Below are 26928 nucleotides of genomic sequence, written 5' to 3'. Positions count from 1 at the left end.
TGAATGTATAAAAATAATTTAAATACTTGAAAATGTAGATAAATATAGGGAGACAACGCATCGAGTTAACAGTGGATGTAAAGCCGGAACGATCATTGTCACGCAAAGACACCACCTAAGCCCTTTTTTGAGCAATGAAAGACCCTGCATACACATATGACCAAGTATCATGCGACTCGTTCTACTCTAGCTACTTTGGTATTTTCAATGCAAGGGAATAGAGCAACTTAAGTTTCCATTTAAAATAGTGACAACGGCAGTTGAGTGGTGGTGAAAAACACTCTACTGCTGTTGTCACCGGTGTAAATATCGAGAGAAGCGGTGAGAGAAAACACCCAGCCTTGCGTTTTGAAGTAGCTTTTCACCAGAGACTGTAAAAACCCAGTTGATTGGTCCAACCCAGAGACTGTAAAAAAGGGCCAACCTCCCGCCGGGCATCGTTTCCGGTGAAGAATCGCACAGCAAAATCTTCTGGGTATTGAAGTTTCCTTCTCTCGGTCCAGGTGTCGAGTCATTAACTTAGAAACCACTCCCCGTCTGCAGCCGCTCGGTCAACTTTAAGTACCCAATAGTTTTTCTTTAACATGTTATTAATATGCTCACAAAAGGGGTGATACTACACGTTTACTTGTAGTGACTATAGATATATGGGCATGGCGTTCGGAGTATAGGCGGATTTCCACGTTTCAGAGCTCAAAGAATTATAAGCGATTGAGCACAAAAAAGCATCGACGAGATTGACAACCTACCAAGCTAATATGAGCTGCTGGGCTCGAAACACGAATATTCGGCATCATTACAACCCTTTCATCACCATATATAAACGAAAACAGCGCAGGCGAAATGACGGTCAAAGGGAAGCAAACAAGGTAAAATAATATCCAAACACAAGTCAGCACTACCATGGGCCACAAATCAGAATTTATTCAATTTCTCCAGTAAATAAATTCTTTGATTTCGTTTTACATTCTTTAGGCTTTTCAAGTTGGCAGTTATGATCTCAGAAGATGGAAAATAAATGACTATAAAAACTTGGGACACAAACAGGTCATCCACATTCAGCCTGTATAAAGTTTAACTCACATCACTCATAATATCGTTCCACAAGTCAAATAAATACCATTCACTCTAGTGGTACAGAAAGTACATTCAAACCTTGATAAAGAAATAAACAAGCTACTCAAGAATATAAAACAGGCAATCAGAGTATTCTTATGTTTTTAAAGTGAGGAAAGTCAAACTTTCTCTTCCACACAACCTGCTTTGTCATTTGAAACAAGAGATTATAGAAGTGCCATGAGAAAGATGACCTGAACTGAACTAAAATAACTGACTATGTTTAATAAGGGGACTCAAATGGAAAAGATTTCCTTAAACTTTACAATGGGGGAAACGGACAGTTTTCATCCTTGATAATTACTCAGCCTTTCTTCAAAGTATCAACTGCTAGAAAGCTACATGGATTTCTTTGTTCTATTCAGTTCAAGTCACATGAACAAGGTGGTAGAAATATTCTATTGTCCCACTGATAACCTCACCATAATTTTAAAAAACCTAAGGATTAAGTAGAATCATTTCCAACAGAATTTTTCAGTACTTCAAAAACGGAACGTTTCCCTTTAAACACTGGTAGGCAAGCTGTACTGTCACGTGTAACATGCTTGATGGAACTGACACCGACTGATCTGGAGGAAAGCATCACTGATTGGGGTTTTAAAAAAATATTCAAATTACCACATTAAACAATGTAATGTAGACATATACATCATACTCTCTGAGAAGCTTCAACCAAATTGGGTTTTCCTATGAATAAGTAAAACTTAGAAAGAAGGGCAGTACTGAAGAGCAGGTCACCTAAATGTATGACAAACAACCCTATCTCCATTATACTCATCATGTTTTAAAAATGAATTGCTTTCTTACAGTTACTTAACTGCAAGGAAGCATGTAACTTAAAAAAAGGAAAATAACTTTTTTGATAGTCCCACAAAGTAATTTGGATCAAGTCCCTTGTAGCAATTGCCCGATACTAGAAATGACATTTTATAGTAGTACTGTAATTTAAAAACAAATATTGCTCTGCCATAAGATCCACCCCTGATTATCATTCTTCTTGAAATCAACCTAATAATCCAACTTAAAAATAATTTTATCATCAGGTAAATAAATTACAACTGCAGAAATAACTGAAACAGTGCCCATGTGTGTTCAAGTCCTACGGTTATGTCATTGGTTTAAATTTTAAGGCTGTTAACACAAACTGTGTGACTGTAGACAACTGGTACAAAAGAAAGCACGTACACATACACACACACAAAAAAAACAATTACAACAAAACTGTACAATGAGGCAGAAAAAAAACATTAATGATGACAAAACCTTTAAATCTGTATTTGGCCGATCCCAAAAAATCAAGTCCCTTTGTAAACAAACAGAAGGAGGAAGAGTGTCTTCGCTTTCTGTGCTCCTCTTCGTCAGAAGGCAGTGTCGGGAGTAAGGATCTTGCAGGATGAGATGTGCGTTGAATGATGAAGCCACTGTTTCTTCTTCCCCGAATAGCACCTCAGCATTACCGTATTCTAGTAAACAGGTTCAGAACTGATACAGATTCCTGGGAAGGAGAGAGTAGCATGTTCACTCAGAAAGTCATTCATTTTAGCAAATGGATAGAAATGGGTACAAGCACTACACCAGTCTTCAAAAAGGTTTGTTAAAATGTCAGTTCATAATAAGACTTTAAATTAAATGAATTGTAGATTACAGCACTAGAGCAATACACATTCTAATTAGTTTACAATAAAATCACAAAAGTGTAAATGAATATAAAACGTTCAAAACTCTGAATCGTGCGATACAACTCGTTTGTGGTCACGAGGATCATAAAAGCCGACCGTTTCCGGAACGACTGCCTTAACTCGCTGTACATGCATGTGCCGGTGCGCAGCTGTGTATGTATGTCAGCGTGCGCATTCTACCGCAGAGCTAGCTGTACCTTAGTCGACCGCGTTTTGCTGAACACGTTCCAGAATCGCAGCGTCTCGTCCCCGGCTCCAGTGACGATGGCCTCCCCGTCTGGCGACATGGCCTACGCGGAAAACAGACAGAAAAGAGTCAGTAGGACATTCCTTTCCCTACAACTGAAAACCCTTCACTGAAGCACATCAGAGCCCATATTCATAAAATGCCTCAATCACTAAAACCACGCTACAAAAGTGATTTGAGAACTCAAAAAATTCCTACCTCAGAATACGAAATGGGAAATAGTCACAGAGCCTCTCACATCTACTTGCAGCAGACAGTAATACCAACTACAATTTATTTTTAAATGTGATGTATGCTTGCAATGACATTTTCCTCCATTCATGCCAAATAAGGAAAAAAATGGCAACAGCGGTACGATTCATAATATTGCACAATAACCGTTCTAGTTTGAGAACATTTTATAACCTAGGACCCGACCCCATTTCCTTATCTGATAAATTTTACGGCCGTGCGTGCAGTTAACACCTTTGACGCCTTTGAATGATCCATTGACAGACTGGCTTTAAAACACCCACAATGCAGTAAAAATACTGTTTTGCCTCGACTCATAGTTGTGGTGGTAGTTGAAGAGTGGGCGGCAGAGCAAAGTACATACCAAGTACAGGACTCTGTAGGAGTGCCCCGTCAGTTTGGCCACTTGGGTTAGCGAGGGGTACTTCCACACTAGGATCTGGTTCTGGGAGTAGCCATGAGTACTGACCTGAAAAGAGGGGGGGAGGATTTGGGGGACATATGTAGCTGTTAGACACATACACATACGTATGCGTTTGCAGGGCTCGACTTTAAGGATTCTTTCCACTGGATCAACTACCAAATATAATCACTTTTTAAAGGAGACTATTTGCATTTAAAGTGAAAATCTGCCAATAATGGATGACCTTTGTCTCTCTGAGCGGTTCAATTGCAGATGCAAAATGCTGGAATCATGGAAGACTTCTTTGCCTGGGGATTTTGAATTTTGAGGCAAGACGCTTGCAGTTTAACAATTATAGTAGTAAAAATATAGTCAGCTAATATCTGGTTAATTCATTTTCTTTGTTCACTAAGCTTTCTAGCAATACCTAGATAGCAACATTATCGTTTTAATGTTACTTCATTACACAGCGGTTTTATCTTGCGCGTAAGTATGTCAAACCACTTCAGACATTACTCAGTACAAATATTAATAAATAATCAAATTGTAATATTCGTGCATGATAAGCAAGAATGATCAAGTTGTAGCAGTTTTCGGGATGATAAAAACCATCGTTCTCTTTGACTTGAAAAAGACTTGTTTAGGGTACTGGCCAGATTGGACAAGCGAGAGGTCAATCAATTGGCCCTAACCAATCTCACTGCGGCCCCAAGCCAGCGGGCACTCCTTACTGCCGAGCCCCGTGTTGTCTAAAAATCAAAGGAATGGGATGGGATGTTTTCAGAAGGGAGTTCATTGGCGTGCGCTTCCGTACCAGCTCGTTGGTGTGCTTGGACCAGGCCAGGTTGCAGACCTGGGAGCCGGTGTCGGTGCACTGCAGCGGCTGGCCCGTCAGCGTGTTCCAGAAGCGGATGCAGCGGTCGGCCGTGCCCCCGCCGGACGCCAGCAGGCCGTGCTGGTGGGGCGACCAGGCGATGGCCTTGACGGCGGCCAGGTGCTCGGTGTACTGCTGCACGGGCAGCACGCTGGAGTGGTTCCACACCAGGAGCTGCGAGGGGAAGGGAAGAGAAGAGCGCGCTTTAGTCACACAATGTTCCAACTGAAGGCGCGGGATGAACATCCTCAGATCTACTGCCTTAGAAACTTAGTGTGATGCGAGATGGGCCACTCAGCCTTGTGAAAGGGGCCACATAGCGGTGTGAATGAAAGGGGCCGATGTGTAAGGGGCCAAGCGGTAATGTGGAACGGGCCCCACAGTGATGTGGAAGGGGCCAAACAATAATGTGAAACAGGCGCCACAGTGATGTGGAAGGGGCCCCACAGCAAAGTGCATGAAAGGGGCCCCAGAGTGTTGTGGAAGAGGCCAAACAATAATGTGAAAAAGGCCCCACAGCGATGTGGAAGGGGCCAAACGGTAATGTGAAAGGGGCCCCACAGTGATGTGGAAGGGGCCGAACGGTAATGTCAAAGGGACCCGACAACGGTATAGAAGGGGCCAAACGGTAATGTGAAAGGGGCCCCACAGCGATGTGGAAGGGGCCAAACGGTAATGTGAAAGGGGACCCCACAGCAAAGTGCATGAATGAAGTGATGCTGAATGGGCCGTTGTGAAAGGGCAGCGGTACCTTGTTGTCGTTGCCCCCGGAAGCCAGCAGCTGGTGGTCGGTGCTCCACTTGAGGCCGCACACCTCCTGCCGGTGCCCCTGGAGCCGGCGCTCGGACTGCAGGGGCGGCGTGCGGATGTCCCGCTGCAGGATCATGCGATCCCGGCTCCCGGACGACAGCTGGTCCGCATTCCACGCCAGCGCACCTGTGCAGGGGGGGGGGAGCCCGTGTTCAGGACCTAACACTAAACACTTCGTTTCATTCCATTCCATGACAAAGACGAGAGGGGAACAGATCGTCCGCTCCAAAATACCCATTACCGTGTAAAATATGTGCTGGACAAAGTCGACAATACCTTTGTATTTTTTGTTGTTGTATTTTATTGTTAGATGATCTTATCAACACAATTACATTCAATGACGTACTGTAAGTAGCATTAAATGGTATTAAATACCCATAATGCCTTATTGTCCCTTATGCCTTATGTTATTTTGTGATTGCAGTTAATAATGGCAGAAACGGTTTCCGTTCTACAAAAAGTGGAGTACTGCCAATTTGCTGCATAAAACAGGCTAAAACTGCACACAGCAATAGCTAAGCACAAGCCAAACAAGCTAATGTAATCTGAAGCAAACAGAATCAACATTCTGCTTGAGGACATAGCTATGAATCAGTCCATAAATAATTTGTTAGCCATGGAGGGTGAGAGAAACTGTTTCAGTGTTTTTCCAAATAGCCTCCTTACCAGATATATTCCATATTTTGCCATCAGCTTTACATAAAATATAAATCATAATAAGCGCATTACACTGCAGAAAAATTGTTGAGCGTTACATCTCACGCAGAATGAATTTGTACTATTTTAACTAACTAAAATAAAGCGTTAATTTTGAAACCCACGAGTTATGCGCGTCGTCATTTATTTAAAGTGTAGCTGCAATTTCGCTGTAGTTAATTTACAGCCAGCATCCTGAGATTGCTCAACTCTGACACTCAGCACTCCTGCATAAAACTATGAGTGAAAACCACAAACTCTGTATTTTAGCTTTATTAGTAGGTGGTACATGACAACTAAATACGGAGTCTCTATGTGCCACCATTAAAATGTAATATTTTGGAGGAGTGATAGTGCTACTGATCTGACAGACAGGCAGATAGGCGCAGGCATACCACACTGAGTAACTCACCCACTCTGGCCGTGTGTCCCTCCAGCGTGGAAAGCTTCTTACCAGCAGCCGCATCCCAGATCTGCACAAAGCCCTTGTGTGTACCCACGGCCACCAGATTACCCTGAAACATCGACACGGTCAAGCAGCTGCACATGTAAACACACAGACGCACACCACACAGACAGACAGACAGACAGACACACACACACACACAAGACACAGATACAGACACAGACACACAGGCACACAAACACACACATACACACAGACAGGTAAAGGCGAGACCCACCCTTTCTGACCAGCCCACTGATGTGACCGAGTCGCCTTCCACCGACAGATCGCACAGCCGTGTCACCTGTAAAGAAATGCATCAGCCATGCTCATCTTTCCCATAGGTAATGGCACAACAGTCTTCTGAGAACCACTGGATGTTGCATAAAGAAACTTTTTTCAGAAAATCTACATTCAGTTAGCACACAAACCCAAATACACACAGACCATTTGGTTTCGTCTCCAATAGACAATAAAGCCTTGTCAAAATTATCACCAGATTACTTTCCCTTCTTCCAAGTTAAAGAAATGGAAAAGAGGCAGCACTTCCAAAGAAAACAGTGCAGTAGTTTCATATCCTAATAGAAAAGGATCTGTTGGTTCAAACTTGGTACCAAACTAGATGCACATAAATAACTGTTTATATCTGGAAATGTTTGAAATAAAGCTAGCTTAACCAAGGTACTCTTGATGTCCTGGCAGTTTTCAATAAGGATTTTTCAGATCAGAAGCAAACATGGCATTCAAGGTTTTTTTCTTGATATGAAATATGAGCTCTGAGGAAGTAACTGAGCTGAAACACATCCGCATGAATCTCGAAGCTGGTTTAAAATCATTTTTAACAAGAGTGAAGCAAGGGCACTGTCAGTTGAAACCACTTTGCTTTTTTTCTTGGCCTGGCACCCACATCTGAAGCGTTCTTGCACAACAAACCGGAACTGATCATAACCGATTCCAAAACAGAAATGAATCTTCTCTCAACTTGGCATCATTTCTACCCAAAAATGATCTGGCTGAAGTAACACGCTCACCAATGCACCAACACACACACACACACACGCACACACACACACCTGGCTGGTGCAGGCACTCCACAGGTAGACGCAGGTCCCCAGGCCCACACTCAGCACGTTCAGAGAGGACCAGTCCACCAGGTTCAGGTAGAAGTCATCCTGCAGCTCAGGGGCGTCCAGCACTTTGAAGGGAATCTTGGATATCTTACGCGTTGGTTTCCGGGGCGACCGCAACAGCTTTTGACTGCAAGGCGAGAGCAGTGACTCAAAGGCGGGCCCTTCAAACGGACTGACAGCCAGAACAGAGCAATGCAGAGTAATGCCTTCAAACCGACTCCCAATTTCAACACCATGCAAAGCACAGGATTTCAAAAGAAGCAGATTTTCTCTACTTGAATCTTTAGAATTCCTGCATCACCAGCATGCTGAAAATATTCTGAAAGAGTGTATCTGACCAGTATTAACAATAATACACATTAAAACACATTTTATTCTTGTTAAGTCTACAGTCCTTATTAGAAGGAAACATAAAAATGACAAACAAAAAAAACCCGCCACGTACCTCTTGCTGCTGACGGGGGACAAGGAGTAAGGAGAGACGCTGTTACCGTCATCTGGCGTGGACCGCTTGGCGCTGAGGGAGTACTGTGCAACAGAAGAGCAGCGAGCGGTCAAACACGAGCCAACGCTGAACTCGGACAATAAAACAAAATCAACTCAAATACTCGAGTAATAAAAATAAACTCATATACCCTGACAGTAATAATAAATCCAAATACTCAAAAGAGTAATAAAGATAAACTCACGCTCAAGACAGCATTAATAATAAACTCTCCCATATACCCAGAATAATAAAAATGAACTTCTTGTATACTCTCATAGGCATTTATTAGACACTCTTATCCAAGACTCACATTTCTATGCCTTTTTTTTAATCAAACATATTCAATTTATGCATCATTTATTTTTTACACATATTCAGCTTATACAGCTGGCTGCATACTAAACCAATTCAGATTAAGTACCTTGCTCAAGGATATAATGGCCGTGCTCCACATGGGAATCGAACATACGATTGCAAACCCTCACCATTATACCGCACTGATGCGTAAGATGTTATTATCAAGACAAACAGCTACGCTCCAAGACGGTCGTAAGAAACAGAATGAAAGCACCCACGCTGAAGAGGCTCCTCCGCTCGGGGGTTGAGGGCTGCAGTCGACGGTCCTCTGTCTGCGGGTCCTGAACCTTCTCAATGCCGGCGCCCAGAAGCTCGTTCTTCAGCAAGGCGGAATACGCCAGCCCATCTGCTGGGAGGATAACAGCACAACGCATGTCCTCACGTCTGCATGTGAAAACTTATTGCGGCAAAGTCTGGGGCCAGTTGGTCTAAGGTTATATATAATGGAACAATGTTACAGATTTAAATGGGAGTGGACATTTCCCAATGGGTAGCAAAGCTGCCTTGTGTATAACTGGGTTGAAAATAGGTTTAAATGCTTTAGTTTGTAGTTTGTTAGAAAATGGCAAAATCCATGGAAAACAGTCCCAGACCAAGGGGTTTCCAGATACTTTTGATCATATAGTGTACATAAAAAATATATAAAACTCCAGAAAGAGACCCAGCCCTTTAAGCTTTGGACTGGAGATTTTGTCACTGATACAGTAAGGCATACGCAGGTGCACAAAGTTACCTTTGTTAGTGTCAGATGTAGCATCTTTCGTCTTTCTGTTTTGACTGGGTGACTTCTCATTCTCCTAAAAACAAGCAATTCAGAAGGTTGGGAGATTTTTTAGGCGTGCACAATGATTAATCTAGTACAGCATTGAAGGCAAAAAGTAAAGAACACAGAGTTCTCACATTTACCTTGTTCAAATTCCCCAAAAGTCAAAGAACCATGAAAATTTTACACCATGAAAAATTTTGCAGACCATAAAAAAAAGAAATTCAAAATTGACCTCATTATCCCTGAAACTGTCAATTTTGAGCACCATGTTTCTGAGGTATGATCAGTTTCTAAAAACACAATTAACAACACCTGGGCAATAAAGTTTTCTCCAAGATAAATAATAAAAAGTATGACTTAAAGTACCTCAGTCAGAATTGAGTCAATACTCAAAAACTTAAACGTTAAACGTGCTAAGCACATTTGCTATGCAGAAAGATGACGATTAGGGGCGTTCTCTCACATTGATCCGGTGGAAGTTGATGCTCCAGTTGGCCCCAGCACGAGACGGGATGAACCGGTCGCCATGCTTGCTTGGGGAAGACAAGGGGGAGCTGGTGGGAGTCAAAGCTCTCATTACCTCCGTTACTTTCTGCAGGGGGTGGGGAAAAGACAGTACCAGGGAAAAACAGTAGAAACATAATGAGCAAGCTGTTTTCACCCAGTTACCTTCTCTGACAGACAGCGGCACAAATGAACATCCAAGTTTATTCTTTTTCCAATGACAAAACAGCCTTTTTATGTAGACAGGGGAAAATCATATTCCATTAAACAGTGAGGATGCCTTATTTGACAAGTTTTCTTCCTCCATTACAGCCCAAAGCAAAAGTGTCAGTTTCATTTTGGGGTGAACTCTCACATTTGCCTTCGGACCTTGAGATCATTTGACTTGGCAGTGTTAAACTCTCCAAGGTGTCTCATTCCAGATTCTAGGCTCTCAACAACAAGGTCAAACCCAAAAAGAACTGAAGTCAACTACAGCCAGTGCAACATCTTAACTTGTCTAAACATTTCTCTTAAATGCATGCGATCAGCAGCAAAAATTAGCCATTTAGAGGCTTTATGTGCTCAATGAATCATTTCGTATTAGAGAGCCTTGGATTTTTAAGATGCCATGGAGGGCTGACGCTGATAAAATAAAATTTGTACACTCAAGATAATTAATAGAACTGTGAAAGCTTTGTTTTGTGCTAACTATCTTTAGAAATTGACTATTCTAAATCAACAGTGTTAATTGAGTTGGTGCATGGTGGTTACCCAGTACAATAAAATATAACACATAACAACATTAACGAACACAAAGGATACTGGGAATTTTACGAAGAGCCTGAATAGCAAACAGGATTGAGAAAGCAAAATGGAGCCGAAAACGTTTGTGAGCGCTGGCACGGTGTCTGTGTGAGAGACTCACGATAGGGCTGGCATTCTCATTCTGGATGTTGATCTGCCTAAGCAGCCGGCGTTCATAGTCCTGGTCCATGCTTTTGTTTGGTAAGGGAGGAAAAGGCTGCAGAACAGACAAGGGTCCACGTAGGCTCACCGTCTGCACGCATATGGAAAAGATAAGATAAAGAAATAAGGACAATTAAATTATCTACACACCACAAGTACTTTTTCTAATGCTACATTCCAGACTTGTAAGCCTTTCTGGTTGCAACCCTGAAGCAACCCTATTGTTGAGACATGCTTGAAGTTCCATGCATCATGTTTAAAGCTTGGTAATGTGAAATACAATTTATATAGATACGTTTAGAAGGAAAAACCAGCATTCAACCATTAGAGCAAAAAATAATCTGTCTGTTATTCCGGTACTAAAGTGTCTCAAATATGTTCAAGAATAACATGTTTTGGTGAATTCCTTAGCAATTCACAAAACTCACCTCACTTAAGAAAATTAATGTTTCTTCTACTTCTGTTTCTTGTGGCCAAACCAAATACAGATTTTCATAAATTACAAGTTTTACCTTTGTAAAATTCTGTAAAGCTTGGAAAACAGGTGTACCAGTTTGGAATTGCAATAAATTCCCTGAAGCAATAAGGCAACATCACATACTTAATAGACAATGATTATGCAGAGTGAACGATCTGAAATGGCTACAAACACCCTCTTTCAATATAAAAGTGGGATAATTATCATAACACCAAATTGATTGACTGACAGAGGAAGAGCACCCACATATGAATAGATGATTGCCTTGAAACTGTAACTGACAAATAGCCAAGAGTTTGCACATAGCATAGGCCTGTACTTTTTGCATAAAAACTAGGAGCTCTTCACACCTACATCACCAAAAGTAATTAGACTCTACACCGTAGGAGCACTATCTTTTGAAGCAGGTTATTACACGAATCATGCTCTGTGTGTCTCCATCATCTGCAGATACTAAATACACGTTTTGGGGAACATGTTCTTTGAATAGGCAACACGCCAAAGTAAACTGATTCAAGGAACCAACCAGAATTACACACGATATATTCTAACACATATTTTGAATCTGTACACATGCCAAATCTACAACACATTTTCTTTATGATAACATAACGAGAACTACAAATTCCCAAATGACCCTTGCCTACACTGCAGCCAACAGGACAGCCACCATCTACTTGCAGGACATGATTCGATCCTATGTGCCTGCTCGACCACTCCGCTCTGCAGCAGCAGGGCGCCTTGTACCCCCTCCCACCCGACCAAAGGGATCACAGAGCTTCGCCACCCTAGCTCCCCAGTGGCGGAACGAACTCCCCGTCCCTCTTCGAACCTCCCCCTCACTATCCATCTTCCGCCGTGGCCTGAAGACTCATCTCTTCAGATTATACCTGGACTAACTATCACCACGCTGTATATTTCACTCTAAATCCCCCCCCCCCCCCCCTTTTCATGACACTTGTTACACGTTGCCCCATCCCAGCACTTTTTGGTAATTTGTATTTGTCCTAATACTGCAGCTTATTCTTCTGCCTAGTTGGCTTTGCAGAGGTTAGGCCTGAATAGTGTTCACTGTGTGAACTAAACTGTGTTATTGGCTAGAAATAGCTGTACAAAATAAGTATTGTACTTTATCGAACCTGTGTTGTAATGTAATGTAATAAAATAATTCTGTCTCCTTGCAGAACACAGTTGTCTGTAGAGACCAAGCGTACCTCCCTTTTTCAGCATTAAGGTCAGTAAATGAAACTGCATGTTGGTCAAAAGTCAAACTAAATTTGTATGAAGACAATCTGCTATTCGTGGCTTCAATTGTTCCAAAACCGATCTACAACAGCTACATGCGAATGTGAAATCTAACATAGCCAAAGAAATACTACAAACAAATCAAATAATACAAACAATTCAAAGGGAATTATTGTTATAGATAAAATCAACCTCCAATTTCATGATACATAAGCAGGCATAAATCTTACTTGTATCTTCAAATTCAACGTAATATTTCGTAAGAACATTTCTCACTAGACTAATTCTAATAAAATTCAGTCACGGAGTGCCACCTTCCCAATAAATGTTGCCTTGGCTTTGGACACGACAGTCGTGATAGGTGTGTGTTCATGAGTGTCCTGTGTTCAGTCACCTAGCTTACTTACGTAATTCGGCTGTTTAGTCGCTATCTATGAATGAGCAAGGAAGATTAAACAAAGTGATCCGATATGCCATAATTCAAATCTGCCAGACAGAGTTAGCACCTATTTCATTAGGCTACTACTACTATTTAGATAGCTAGAGTAGGCTAGGCTAGCTACCCAGCTAGAATAGCCTAACTTTGCTCGTTTGATGCAACTTGATTCACACGATGAAAGGAAAATATTTTATCCTGCCACGGTGTGCAAACAGATATGAATAACCGCGGAATATACTGTAAGGCAATGCCATACTACATGCCAATTTCTAACTAGCGTGTAAATGCAAGCTTAGCTAGCTAAGAAACATATTTGCCAATTCAGATGAGGCTGGTGTCCCTAGACAGTGTAGCTAAACAGCTAATTTGGATAGCAAGTTAGCTTCTTACCTCCTCGACAGGGGCGAGTTGATCACGAAAGTAACCGGCTTTATTTCAGACACATAATTTGCGTGTAATGTTAGCTATTGCGATTTTGCTTTTATAAGATTTTCGACTACGTTGCAACGAAAGATTTAGCAAAAATTCCAGGTTTTTCCTTTCGACTCCTCCAATATGGTGGACCCCAAGAATGTTATCTCCAGAGTCGCACGGTACCCTGGGAACGAACGTGCTGACGTCACAGAATTTGAACGAAAACACAAAAGGCTGCGTTCCGTTGTCAAGGGAACCGGCTGTAAAACCACAAAAAATACTTTCACCTTTGCAAGCAGTTACGAAAATGTTGTGATTTCGTTTTTTGCAAGGGCTTGGAGGAAGATGGCACAGCCCGAGGGAGAAAAATAAAACATTTTTTTACTACCGATAGATTGCTTTATAATGGAATAATAAAAGATGGAAACAATGGAATAATTATTAGGCTATCAAAAATAATAATTTGTTAAATCAATGGTAGTAGTAAACACAGAAAGACAAATGTATTCTGAATTTAATATAAATGGGGAAAATATTCCACTAAACTAAATAGTTACTAGCTAGTCTAGCGTGAGTGCACCTATGCCAACATGTCCATTCCACATATGGGTTTACAGGTGGCTGTACCACGAAGCAGAATCCGAGTCTTGTGTGGCAAGCCGTTTATTTGAGGTTGATATAAGAAAGAGTGGTCCCAATCAGCAATCCGTACGTATTCACAGTTGTAACCGTCGCAGGAATCAAAACAGCCGTTGGGAAAGTAGTTGGAATTGGAAACTGAAGTTGAACGTTTGCGTCTTTGCAATTATTAGATTAGACTTAATGGTCGCGATGAGGGAATTCCGAGCGCCTTCCTGGTCAAAAGGTTGATATTGTAAAAGGATAATATAAAGAATGTATGTATTACTTTAGCTATAGAATTGGCTGGGATGTTGCCGGATTGGTTCTCAAATCTGCCAGCTGTCAATGGAGATTCATAGCATAGCTGACCTGGAGAATCTAGCTAGTTGACCTGGATTATTCATATACTGTCTTGTATCATGTCGTTTTATGCTAATTTCGCTAATATTGACTCATGTAATAGTTTAGTGTTTTGCTTATGTTTTGGTACAATTCTGTCCACGTAAAATTGAATACATCAGTCAATTGTCAACCTTATTTTGCTTGAACATAGCCAGGTCTTTTAAACCTTTGCTTTGGTGCCATCTACTGCATTTAGTGTTATGCATATTAATTTTAATCGAGATAATTCGTCGATGATTTAAAGTTCACATGTTCTGGCTAAAACTCCAAACTAATACTCAAGTCAATAAGCTTACATTTTATGTAAAATTGGCGGCCGGAAATTAAAACTACAATTTGTCGGCTATCTTGTTTATTGTTTAGAGATGGCGTCTATTTATGTCCTAAAGATTACCAAACCTACGAGACGGCAGTTCTAGGGCTCTGTTAACTTACGATCTTACGTGACGTCACAAGAGAAACAGATGTCACTGTTGTCCGCCCTGCCACGTTTTTTATTTAAATCGTGCAACTGGCAGAATTTTGATCATTCGGTAGATGCAACTGACTGGTTTGTTTAGTCTTCCAGGAACCGAGAAGAACAATATCAATAGTTTTGTTCGGACAACATGGAACAAAGAAACTCTCCCAGTGGTGGCCCAGAGGTCATACGCCAGAAAAGAAACCAGCAAAAAGACTTAAGAAGAAGACAATGCGGTGCTGCCTGAAGACACTGTTTACCAGCTGTATCAGCCCTGAGGTAAATGATGATGATCACAAGAGTCTGCCTTCAGCAGGCAAGAGGGCTGATTGCATAGATCCTGAAATTTCAGGTTCTAGTTCTAGCAGTCAGGCTCATGTGGACGGGTGGTGTGGTTAGGGCGCCATTTGCAGGCAGAGATGTACTGGTTTAGCTGGCCTGCAACCACAGCTGTTGACAATTTCAGTAAGGAGATAGCAGATCACTGTGGGTATACTATCATCTTGGAGATGGCTGAGCCTAGTGGGAATACTATCACCCCAGAGGTGGCAGAGCGCAGTGGCAATACTATCATACCGGAGATGGCAGGGCCCACTGGGAATACTGTTACCTTGGGGATAGCAGAGCCCAGTGAAAAAACTCCAACTTCAGAGGTGGCAGGGCCCAGTAGTGGAGCCATAGTAGCAGTGGGCTCCAATGAGAACATTGCCACTCCAGAGGCAGCAGGACACAGTACAAATTATGTCACTCCCAAGATGGCACAGCCCACTGTGAGCACTGTTGCAACAGAGATGACAAGCTCCAGGGGGATCACCAACGCTTCCGAGATGGTAGAGCCTGGTGAGTCCACCTCTGAAATGGTCGAGCTAAGTGAGTCCACCAATGCTCTCAGGTAGAACCAGGTGAGACCACCAATGCCCCAGAGGTGGCATGTGTCAAAGGTGGTAGGCTCCACTGAGAACACCATTGGCCCAGTAGAGCTGCTACATCTACAGAAGCAAGTTAAGGCTTTATTATGCAAAGCAGAAGCCATAAATCAACACTGTCCAGAAGCGCCGCCGAATTCTCTGGGCTCAGTTTCATCTGAGATGGACAGTAGCACAATGGAAGCGTGTTTTGTGGTTAACATTTCAAATAGTTTTTGGACGAAACAGCCGTTGTGTCCTCTGGGCCAAAGAGGAAAAGGACCATCCAAGCTGTTATCAGCGTCAGGTCCAAAAGCCAGCATCTGTCATGGTATGGGGGTGTGTCAGTGCCCATGGCATGGGTAACTTGCACATCTGTGAGGGCACCATTAATGCAGAAATATATGTACAAATTTTGGAGCAACATATACTGCCATCCAGACGCCGTCTTCTCCCGGGACATCCCTGCATTTTCCAGCAGGACAACGCCAAACCACATTGTGCCCAGATTAGAAGTGCATGGCTGCGTAAGCAGAGAGTTAAGCAGGTGGTAGATTGGCCTGCCTGCAGTCCTGACCTGTCTCCGATTGAGAATGTGTGGCGCATTATGAAGCGCAAAATACTGCAACAAAGGCCCCGTACAATTGTGCAGCTGAAGACCTGCATAATGGAAGAATGGGGGGAAATTCCACTTGCTAATCTTAACCAACTGGTGTCTTCAGTGCCCAAATGCTTAATAAGTGTTATTAAAAGAAATGGTGATGTTACACAGTGGTAAACACTCGACTGTCCAAATTTTTTTGGAGAGTGTTGCAGTCATCAGATTTGAAATGAGTGTATATTTTCTAAAAACAATTAAATTCACAAGGCAAAGCATCAAATAATGTTCTTTTGTAGTGTTTTCAATATAGTACAGGGTGAATAGAATTTACATTATCACTCCTTTTTGTTTTATTGGCATTTTCCATACTGTCCCAACGTTTTTGGAATTGGTGTTGTAGGTCTGCAATCCTGACATCACAGATTACTATCTTCAAATTAATACACTGGCTGACCAAGAAGTGGGTATAAGTATACCATTACATTCACTTAAGTAAAGGAGGGATTTGTACTTCTGTACTTCTTTGTACTGTTCTCAGTATTTTCAATAGTAAAGATTTTCTATAGTACGTTTCTTAAGAAAATTTTGAAGGAAAACATTTTACTGTTACTCCATTACTTTAATCGGTTCTGTTCAGTTATATCGTCTCTCTCTCCGGTCCATACATTGCATGCCCTTCAGTTTGTGTCGTGGTGGATGCACCGATTTGCCAAGTGACACAGGAACTCTGCTGTTGACCCATCCATAGAAATAAGGATATGGTATATTACTTTGTTTGTGATCTTGATAACCCTGGTATTTGAGTGTATATACACCTTTTGGTTCTATAACACTAAAACATATTGACTCTTGCAGTTTAAAAAAAAAAGAAAAGTTTCATGCAGTCCCTTTGAACATGGTCATACTCCACTATTGTTTTTCAATGGGACATACCACAAAATTCTTTTGGCAGGTAAAGTATTCCAAATAAAACTGTATTTAATATATTAGGAATTTGCACTCACTTGAGGAGTTCTCTGACCAGAAACATTTTTGTTCTTAAGTAATTTTTGGAGGGCTACTTTTTTTTTCAACATGAGTGAATGTTCTTAATGTAACAATACTTCTATATCTAATAATCTTAAATGTAGGTGCGTGGAAGGTGATGTACGCTTCAAATAGAGAAATAGAACCGGTGAGTTGGTGCCTGGAGGTGGAGATGCATAGTCAGTAGTGGGCATAATTCAATGTTAAGCATCACCACAATTTCTTACAGTAGTTCTATTGCTCATGGTAAAAAATGGAAAACAGCATTCCTACTACCGTTACCTCAATTGCACCTTTGATATAGCCACTGTTATCTAGAAATCATTTAAGGAGGATTGCGATAGAAAGTGTAGACCTATACAGTCGGTAGGTAGGCGAGACCAGGGGCAATTGTAACAATTTTTGGTTTTGATGTCATTACTCAAAAACCTCTTGAACTATTTGGACAAAATTTTTATGTAGGTAACTTGTATCTGTGTTCTACTTGTTAACAGTCATCAAATGTTTTTACAAGCAATGTTAGAGTCACAATATTGATTGAAACACTATAAGTCAAATGTTACATCTGCCCCCACGTGCAGGGGCGACTGTAACAGCATATGGGGGCAATTGGAACAACACACGTAATACCTTCATATAAATACCAAGGACCATAAAAAACTCCCAAGAATATAGACATAGTTAAAACAATTTAATATCCATTCAACAATTAATTCCAGTTTAATTAAAACAGTTTAATTAATGATATAATTATACAAATATAAAAACAATTTATAATTAATAAGCAACAGAAACAGCATCGCACAAAAAAGGGTTTCCCCGTCATCAACATTAAAAAGTCAGTGTAGCTGACAACAAAATGAACTGAGTCATAAACCATTTGACCTAAAACATCTCAACTTGATAATCCGTAGAATTGCCAATGCTCCCAACCTGCTAAATTTATCTCTAGAAAAGAATGCAGAAAAAACTATAACCCACAGTTATAAAAAACAACAACTGGAAAACAGACAACTGACAAAATGGGAACACAATCGCATGGGAGTTAGAAAATGGAGGAACTCTTATTCTCTTATCTTATTCTTATCATTTTCTGAAGTGAGGTTGGCAGGGCACGTCTCAGCTGCTTTCACAGTTGTGGCACAAATAGTATTTGCTCCCATCTGTGCATTCTTCATGGGCCCAGGAGTGGCATGATACACAGGAAATCCAAACCTCCCTTGATCTGGAGTAACTCTCCAGGCAGACAATGCAGAATATCTCCTCTTCACTTTCCTCATCATCTTCTCTGTTATTTACTTTCTTCTTCTTTGGTTTGGGTTTGGATTCAGTGAAATTAATATTCCTCTTGCACTTTGATCCAATGGCTTTGTCCCTCTCCAGCTGCAGAGTTTCGGACAGGTGTATCAGTTAGCACTGCTGTGGTTCTTCTCCTTTTCTTGACACTCACTTTGCGTGGAGAAGCTTTTGGATGAGGTCTAATTGTGACAGGTGAGAAGACAACCTCAGATGATTGCCCTGGTGCTGAAGTGAAAGAAGCACAAAGGCCTTGAGATGAAGAGGTAAGTTCTATGGGCAGAAGCAGAGGAGCCTGGAGCAGAGGAGCCTGAGATGGAGGAGCCTGGAGCAGAGGAGCCTGAGATGGAGGTGCCCGAGGCAGAGAAGCCTGAGATGGACCAGCCCAAGGCAGACAAGCCTGAGATGGAGGAGCCTGAGGCAGAGGAGCCTGAGATGGAGGTGCCTGAGGCAGAGGAGGAGGAGCCTGAGGCAGAGGTGCAGACTCTGAGGCAGAGGGTGAGGGCTGTGGTGGGCATGAGCGCTCAGTGACACGTGAGGGGGCATATTCCTGGTTGGAGAAAATATACCTGTTTAAAGGCCAGATTCCTGAGCACCTGAAGCCTGCCTGGCTGAAGTTTATGTGAACAATGAGGGGGGAAAGATAAGAGCACCATGTCTCTTACAAAAATCAATCCCCTCCACTGACAGATGGGAGGCATGGTTGTCCAGAATTAGCAAGACTTCGGCTTGAGGGCTGGATCTTGTGTGAGCTTGAAAGTGGTGCAGGAAGACAAAGAAATCTTCTTGCATCCAGCTGGATCCATTCACCGTCCCAATAGATCCAGGTGGTCCATCTCTGACAAAGTGAAGATGGAAGTTCTTTCTTGGGAAGATAAAGCGGGAAGGAATGGTGTTACCTAAGGCATTGATGGCTACCATCGTGGTCACCAGAGAACCAGGCTCCCCGGAGGTCACAGCTCCAACCTGTATGGCACCCCGTCTTGTCAGTACCCTGCCGGGGTTCTGGACTGTAGTTATACCAGTTTCATCTGCATTCCATATGTCTTTTGCACTGAAACCATATCTCTCCACTACCTCTTCCAGATTACTGAAGAACCTTCCCACATTGGTTTGGTTAAAGCTTGTGGCTCTGGCAAGGCTTGGGGACTGCGGATAGAAAGTGTAGGGTGCCTCTGAAGAAAGCCAGTAAGCCAATCTGGCCCCGCCATCTCATTGGTACTCCATGAAGCTGGGAACTTAAGATCATATGCCACAGCCAGTTGGTAGTTAAGCGTGCGTGTCTGGGGGGGAAAAAAAGGTTGTATGTTAAGCATGGTTTTTGAAAAAAGGCCACTAAATGAATTTACTGTTACATTAATTATATGAATTCAATGTTATATGAATTTACTTCCACAACACACACGCACACACACACATATATATACTGTTTTTAATATATTTATTAAAGGTAGTTCTTGTTATAACAACTGCATCTTACCCCACTGTTGCTACTGTATTCTTTGCATTCACTGTGTAGACCCAGAGCCGGCCCTAGCTTATGGTAGCCCTAAACATGGTTATGTTTTGGCCCCAAAACATTCCAACCACAAGAACCAAATCACATCCACTTCTCACAATTGTATGAAAACAAACACACACAACCGCACGTACGCTTGCACTCCTTCAGGTACTCCACCAACTTGATCTCCTGCTCCACTGAGAAAACCCTACCAGCTGGGTTGTAGCCTGCAGTTGGGGCTGCTGTTCCCTGTCTTTCTCCTGCCTGAAACTTCTCCTTCTTTTTTATGAAGCAGTACAAGGTCACATGACAAATGTCATAGGACGTTGCCACAGCCCTCACTGAGTTGCCCCTGGACACATCACTGGAGGCAACCTCCAATATGGACAGTGGCACTCCCCTTGCTGTTTTCCTCCTTGGTCTGAACCTAGGCATGCTGTGAACAGAGAGTGTATAGAGCCTACTCTGTAAAATGTGTAAAAATTAAATGGTTCCAACCAGGTTTTGAATCAGAGTTTCAATACAACTATTACAAATCAAAAATAATAGTTGAAAAATATGTTGATGTTCAGCCAATATGGCAGTATTAAGTTAAAGGAGTACCATGGTGATTTTCACACTTTCTCGGTTTTATGTGCTATTTGCACAAGAGGCATTGAAGAAACACAATGAGTAGAGTATTAAATATGTCCGTTCTGTATTTTTGGAGAAATATACTATTAAATTTATAGTCCTATTTTCAACCGGTTGAGAAAGTTGTCAACTTGGTGCGTCACGAACACAGTAACCACTCCCGTTTTCCACGCCCGGTATGGATAACTCGAGACACATAGTTTGCGCCGCTGGCTTACCGGCAAGACAATGCAAATATTTGACTAACGTTAGGTTCACTTAAATTAGAGTGCCTTTTAAGGACTATTAGATTATTTCTGGTTATATTCATTTAGCTAGCTAGCTAGCTAGCTAACGTTAGCTAGCTAGGTAGTTTGCTTTCATAAGGCAATGTTATCGATAACGTTAGCTAGCTAGTTTGCTTTTATGAGGACGTTATAGTTGTGCTTTTATCTTAACTTGGCTAGCTAGATAGCAAAAATTATAATTGGATATAAGTCAACGTCCTTACCTTAGCTATCTATCGATACTTGATATACTACTAAGCTAGCTAGCTTGTGAAAAGTCTCCCAAAAAGAGCGCTTAGCATGGGGGTAGCTATGGTAACGGGCACGGTCTGTCAATCATAGCTAACTGACAGTTCTCATTACCACGCCCAGAATGGTTCGGGTGAACTTTTATAGTGGGAAATTTAGGCTTAGAAAAATACGTTTTAAAGTACATTGAAATAACTGAATAATAAAACAATTATGCACATTTGTTTTGTTGTTGCCTAAAGACAACTGGGAAGTGTCACGTTCAACCACCATGTTACTCCTTTAAGACAACCTATGATTCATAGACATTGAAGATTTTGAAAGCATGAGAAATTGGCTCTTGGCGAGAATTCAACCCGGGTCCCCAGATTGAGAGGCAAAAGACTTAACCACTGGACTATGCCACAAAATATATAATAAATAGAGTATACATACACTACATTCAGCTGTAAATTATGCTGATACAGTATGGAACACATTTGTTGGCTAAATGGCTTTAAGTCATTTAGACAAGGGTCCAAGGTATCAAATGAGCCTCAAACCACCGTGCTGCTGCCAGATATGCAGTAGATACTACAAGCATTGTTTCTCCTGATTAATTTTCCTGTTGAACTCAATGGAAAATATACTCAGGTGAAACAATGCTAATTTTTGCTAATTTAATTTAATTCTTGCTAATTTTCTGACCAATTATTTGTTGTTAAGGCCATTAAAAGCTTAATATTTTGCCATTTTGGGCTTGGCCCATTTTTCTTTGCCCAGGAGTGTAGATCACCAAACTGATTGGGTTTGGAATAAAAACCACCTCGCTGCCCTTGGAGCCTTAGCTAACCCAGTCCGGAACCTTCCTAACAATCCGGGCATCCAGGCTGCTCATCAGACACATAAGAGCTGTCTTTTTCCAGGCAAAAGTTTACCACAAAAGTGCAGTCTTTTTCCAGGAACAGGTCTTACACAAAAGAGAGGTCTTTTAAGAAAGTCACTGAGAACTCACATTGGGAAGTCTTGCTGGGACAGCATCTTAAACAAATGGCTCCAGACATCAATAATTTGGTTATAAGGAATAACTGCAAGGATTAAAGATAATACCAAGAAAGAGGCAGAGGGAATATTAATATTACATTTTAAAGTGACTCCAGGCTGCAGTGATAACACGCTGAATCTTCTTCCAGACCTATTTCTTCTAGACACGTGCAAGTTAAAAACATCCTTTTATTTTGAAGTTTTCCACCCGTTTGGTGACCGGAAGTGGATGTCTTGTTGTTGCCTCGATTAGTAGCTTGCGTCCTGAAAACACATTAATAGCTTATTGCTTTGAATATTTTGTTATTCGTCGTGCAAGCCGGGTTTTGTGCTTCTAAAATGGCTGGGGAGGAAGCTCTAAAGCCTCTAATGTTCTTGCTCATGTATACGCTCATGAAGCGCAGAAAGGACATAAACAACGCAGACGTGCAAAGACGGAATGAAATCCAGAGGCGAATCCGTCACAGGCAGTATTTTTTCCAGAGACAAAGGAGGATGCTCATGGTGAACGTTTCATTCATAACATAACTTCAGTGATAACTCAATAAATTTGTGTCCTGTTCTGTTTATATTCTCGTTACGGTCTTTGCCTTTCGAGTGGCTATCTTGGCCAACCCCAACCTAATGTTAAAAATGTAATTCTCTTCATTAGTGTTTTCACCAGTCACCATTTGTGTAAATTATGGGAAATATCAATTCAAACAGCTCTCTTCCATAAAGTACATAGAAGTGCCAAAAACAGGAAGATTGTGCTATCCTATTTCTTGAAACAGGTAGCATATACACGATTAAGGCCAGCATGATATTGAGCACCCTGTAAATTGTGTTGCACGTTATCACCTAACTTCTGTGTGCAGTGGTATCATAACTAGCGTTAATTATTTGCGGCATGGCAGTATAGGCACACCTATATGGAATGTGTACCTAATAAAGTGGCCAATTAGTGTATGAACATCGCCAATTAAATATGCATTAAAGTGCGTGCTTCGACTTAACGACATAGCTTCACAGTACTATCATATTATCATAGAAGGCAGGCTAAGAGGTAGAATTTTAAATGTGAAGTCATAATTCAATGGATGTTTTTCCTTGTGGAAATGTTCTCCAATGACTGGTGAGTAGTCCTGATTTGGCCACATGCAGACGAACAGTAAATCAACTTATCTAAAATTACTTGCACAGGAAACACGATGTGAGATTTATTTTATTTACTTTTCACTGCTTCCCAGCCTCGTGAATTGTTGGTTGTACAATCAGTTTTTTTTTTCCTTTCCCTCTCTCCTCCAGATGCTAATAGCACGCAGCACAAGGTGCACCTGTAATTACCGTACGCGAGCCTGGACAAACATAGAGAGCACAGATTGGTGGGAACGGGTGGTGATGAAGGAGTTCCAGCCCCGCGATTGGTTGGAGAAGTTCCGCATGAGCAAGGACACCTTCTTTTTCCTGTGCAACAAGCTGAAGCCCCGACTGACGAGGCAGGACACGCACTTCCGGCTGGCGCTCCCCTTGGAGAAGCGCGTTGCCGTGGCGCTGTGGCGGCTGGCCACCAACGTGGAGTACCGCACCATCAGCGCCCTGTTCGGCGTGGGCCGCTCCACCGTGTGCAAGTGCGTGCGAGACGTGTGCCATGCCATCGTGTCCCTCCTCAAGCCTCTCTACCTGCAGCAGCCCAGCGAGCAGGAGATGGAGGACGCCGCCCGGCTCTTCAACACGCGCTGGGGCTTCCCGCACTGCGTGGGCGCCATCGACAGCCTGCACATCGCCATCATCGCGCCCTCCAACAACACCGCCGACTACTGGAACGGCGCCGGCTGGCTTTCGGTGGTGCTGCAGGGCGTGGTCAACGGGCTGGGCCAGTTCTGGGACGTGTGCGCCGGGTTCCCGGGCAGCACGGAGGACGTGACCATCCTGCAGAACTCCACCCTGTGGGCCGCGGCGAGCGAGGGCGGGCTCTCCCCCGAGCCGCCCCGGAGCTTCATGGGCCGGCCGCTGGGGTACCTGCTGCTGGGCGACGCGGCCTACCCGCTGCAGAGCTGGCTGCTCAAGTGCTACCCGGAGTCGGACGGGCTCGCGCCCCGGCAGCGCGCCTTCAACTACCGGCTGAGCCGCGCGCGCAGCGTGATCGAGAACGCCTTCCTGCGCCTCAAGGCCCGCTGGCAGTGCCTGCACAAGCGCAACGACTGCAGCCTGGACCTGGTGCCCACCATGGTGCTGGCCTGCTGCATCCTGCACAACGTCTGCGAGGTGCACGGGGACACCTTCGTGGAGGAGTGGCTGGAGGCGGTGAGCCAGGCGGACTGCCCGCAGCCCGCCGACGCCCTGCCCCCCTCCGCCGACGACCCCGAAGCGGAGGAGGTGCGCTCCCTCTTCTGCGACTACTTTCAGCAGCAGCAGCAGCAGCAGCAGAACTGAGCTGCAGCGGGACTAAAGATAATGCATTCTTATAGACTGCGTCTTCATCGGTGACTTTGCAACACCTTCTTCCCGAGGTGCAGCTAACCCTTTAATTAGGGAAGAACTGTTTGCATGGGATTAGAGTAACCTGGCTCTCCTGAAAAGCAGAGATGGCTTTTCCCTCTCTCACCACCATAAACCCCCCCATGACCTGATGATAATAAACATTCTAGAGTTACCATTGGGGGAAAGAAGATTTTGTTTTCTGCCAAATGTTTGGCAGGGCAGTACGGAATGTATGTCGTTTCCACTGTTTTGGATCCATTTTATGACCTGTTTTCAACCATTTCACAAGATGGCATAGGATGCGTAAACATATCCTTAAGCCTGTGCGATGTCCTCTGCAAACAAACAGCCATGCAGCCGAACTCCAAAGCTTGTGTTGCTTCCTTTCTCTCCGCAGTCCTTCACAGGGTCCCCCAGATGCGCTTCATGCGAGCTGCAATCGACACTGCCATGTCACAGGCTGCATGGGAAGCGTCGAGAACACTGAAACTGAGGCCGGTGTGATGAAAACACAATTATGTAGCCAAAACTCGCTCCATGATGATGACTGCGAAACGTTGGATCATTGCAGGCCTACAATCAAACTAGAAATTCAGTTACAAAATGTTCACATTGCTTATGAGTAAGGTTGCATCCTAGATCACCCCCTCTTATTCATGTGAGGCCACCTCTGTGTGATGTTCTTCTGACATTGCAGAGTGGGCCGGGTGAGTGGGACAACAGAGGGGAGGATTAGGAAGGCAGGATGTTTAAAAACTCTGACACTTACGAGCATCATCACTCAGCGTCTAATGACGGATATTATGCCACTTTGTAGTAGATGGCCAGCAACTTCTGCTAAATTTGTTGCCTTTTTAATGTGATTCTTGCAGAAATCACATCGGAGGACTTCCATCGCGAGAATCCAAAACATTTGCCGGACAAGTAAGGTTACTCATTGTTTCAGTGGGAAATTAATGTAGTATTTTTTGTCATCCTGTAGATTGTTATTTATAATTTAGTCTTTGACATACATTGTATTATTAATAAAAATAATGTGACTCTGAGTGGTTCAGTTTGTGTACAATTTTTTTAGTCACTCTGTTTGCTTGGATTTATAACTTGTTGGTCAACACAAGATACCAATGGAGATATACGACAGACTTTTAAGGCTGTTTTTATTCCATACACGTATTAGGGCAAGTCAATTAAAGTTTGTCCTTGTGTAGCCTCAGTCTCCTTTTCATAACCAGACTCATTAATTATTTGGGAATAAAAACACTACAGTGAATGCGATATGTGTTAAACGTATGGTAGTATGCATTGCTGTCTTCTTCTTTCGGCTGTTCCCGTTAGGGGTCGCCACAGTGGATCAGATCCGCATATTTGATTTGGCATATGTCTTTACGCCGGATGCCCTTCCTGGTGCAACCCTCCCCATTTATCCGGGCTTGGGACCGGCACTAGGAATGCACTGGCTTGCACATCCCCAGTGGCTGGGTTGGTAGAATGCATTGCTGTAATAGCCTGTATTTTTCTTTTCATTAAGTGGTTTTGGCAAATAAAAAATTACACAGCAGTTGAAAGAGAAATTGGAAATGGTGTTATCTTTACCAGAGCCAGATGAACTGCAAAACACATAAGGTTTTGCCCAACTGACTGTGAGTGCAATATTCAGCAGCTGTGGATGCACTAGATGGATGCCACATCACACATCAAGCTTTCTGAAAGGCCAATACCAGGTTGACTTACTAAAATAAGTTTGGTTTATTCCGTGTAACTTAAAGCAATTTGTGACTTTAGGGGATATTCTTGGACATATTTGTGGTGCACCCTGGGTCAATGCATGACATTAGGGTGCTAAAGAACAGCCTAAAGAAAGCACTGTGATTCAAACTTTGTCACTGCTCTGACTGCTTTTGTCTGCGAATCTGACCATGACATGTTGCATGACAAGGGTCCAGCACCCACACTGGTAGAACAAGGTGAGGGGAGAGGTGATCAGCTCAACCCTTGTGTTGTCTTCATATTAGGTATATACCCTTAGTTAACAGGGACAAAATTGACCCATCCTTTCTGGACTCACTGTGATATAGCCCCTTTTTAAACCCTAAATCAATATTTTCCATGTAGAAACAATCTGTAACTCAATATATCTGAATAACTGTTCCTACATCACAGTCCAGAGAGACTGTATTTCTTCAGTGTACACCACTTGTTTTTACTACAAAACA

The 26928-nt window shown here is 42.7% G+C and overlaps 2 protein-coding genes across 3 annotated transcripts; one reads left to right on the top strand and one right to left on the bottom strand.

Moving 5' to 3' along the window:
* Positions 1-899: 899 nt before the first annotated feature.
* On the bottom strand, positions 900-13465 carry LOC135256851 (fizzy-related protein homolog). Of its 2 annotated transcripts, none has more exons than XM_064339056.1 (14): positions 13246-13465; positions 10653-10784; positions 9705-9833; positions 9209-9272; positions 8694-8821; positions 8077-8159; positions 7575-7758; positions 6740-6805; positions 6469-6571; positions 5302-5486; positions 4491-4724; positions 3638-3742; positions 2993-3085; positions 900-2611 (listed from the first exon to the last, which is right to left on the bottom strand). In XM_064339056.1, exons 2-14 carry the CDS (start codon positions 10719-10721, stop codon positions 2570-2572), a joined length of 1485 nt encoding a protein of 494 aa, XP_064195126.1. In that variant the 5' UTR covers positions 10722-10784; positions 13246-13465; the 3' UTR covers positions 900-2569. The 2 variants fall into 2 exon arrangements, with proteins under 2 accessions (XP_064195126.1, XP_064195125.1); XM_064339055.1 differs by having other exon boundaries at positions 8694-8824; positions 13246-13464.
* An 8672-nt stretch (positions 13466-22137) lies between these two features.
* On the top strand, positions 22138-25761 carry LOC135256850 (uncharacterized). The gene is made up of 2 exons (XM_064339054.1): positions 22138-22756; positions 23540-25761. Exons 1-2 carry the CDS (start codon positions 22592-22594, stop codon positions 24665-24667), a joined length of 1293 nt encoding a protein of 430 aa, XP_064195124.1. The 5' UTR covers positions 22138-22591; the 3' UTR covers positions 24668-25761.
* Positions 25762-26928: the final 1167 nt, after the last annotated feature.

The sequence above is a fragment of the Anguilla rostrata genome, chromosome 6, assembly GCF_018555375.3.
Source record: "Anguilla rostrata isolate EN2019 chromosome 6, ASM1855537v3, whole genome shotgun sequence".
NCBI lineage: Eukaryota > Metazoa > Chordata > Actinopteri > Anguilliformes > Anguillidae > Anguilla > Anguilla rostrata.
Note: the sequence above shows the minus strand (reverse complement) of the source record. Positions and strands in the feature narration are given on the sequence as shown.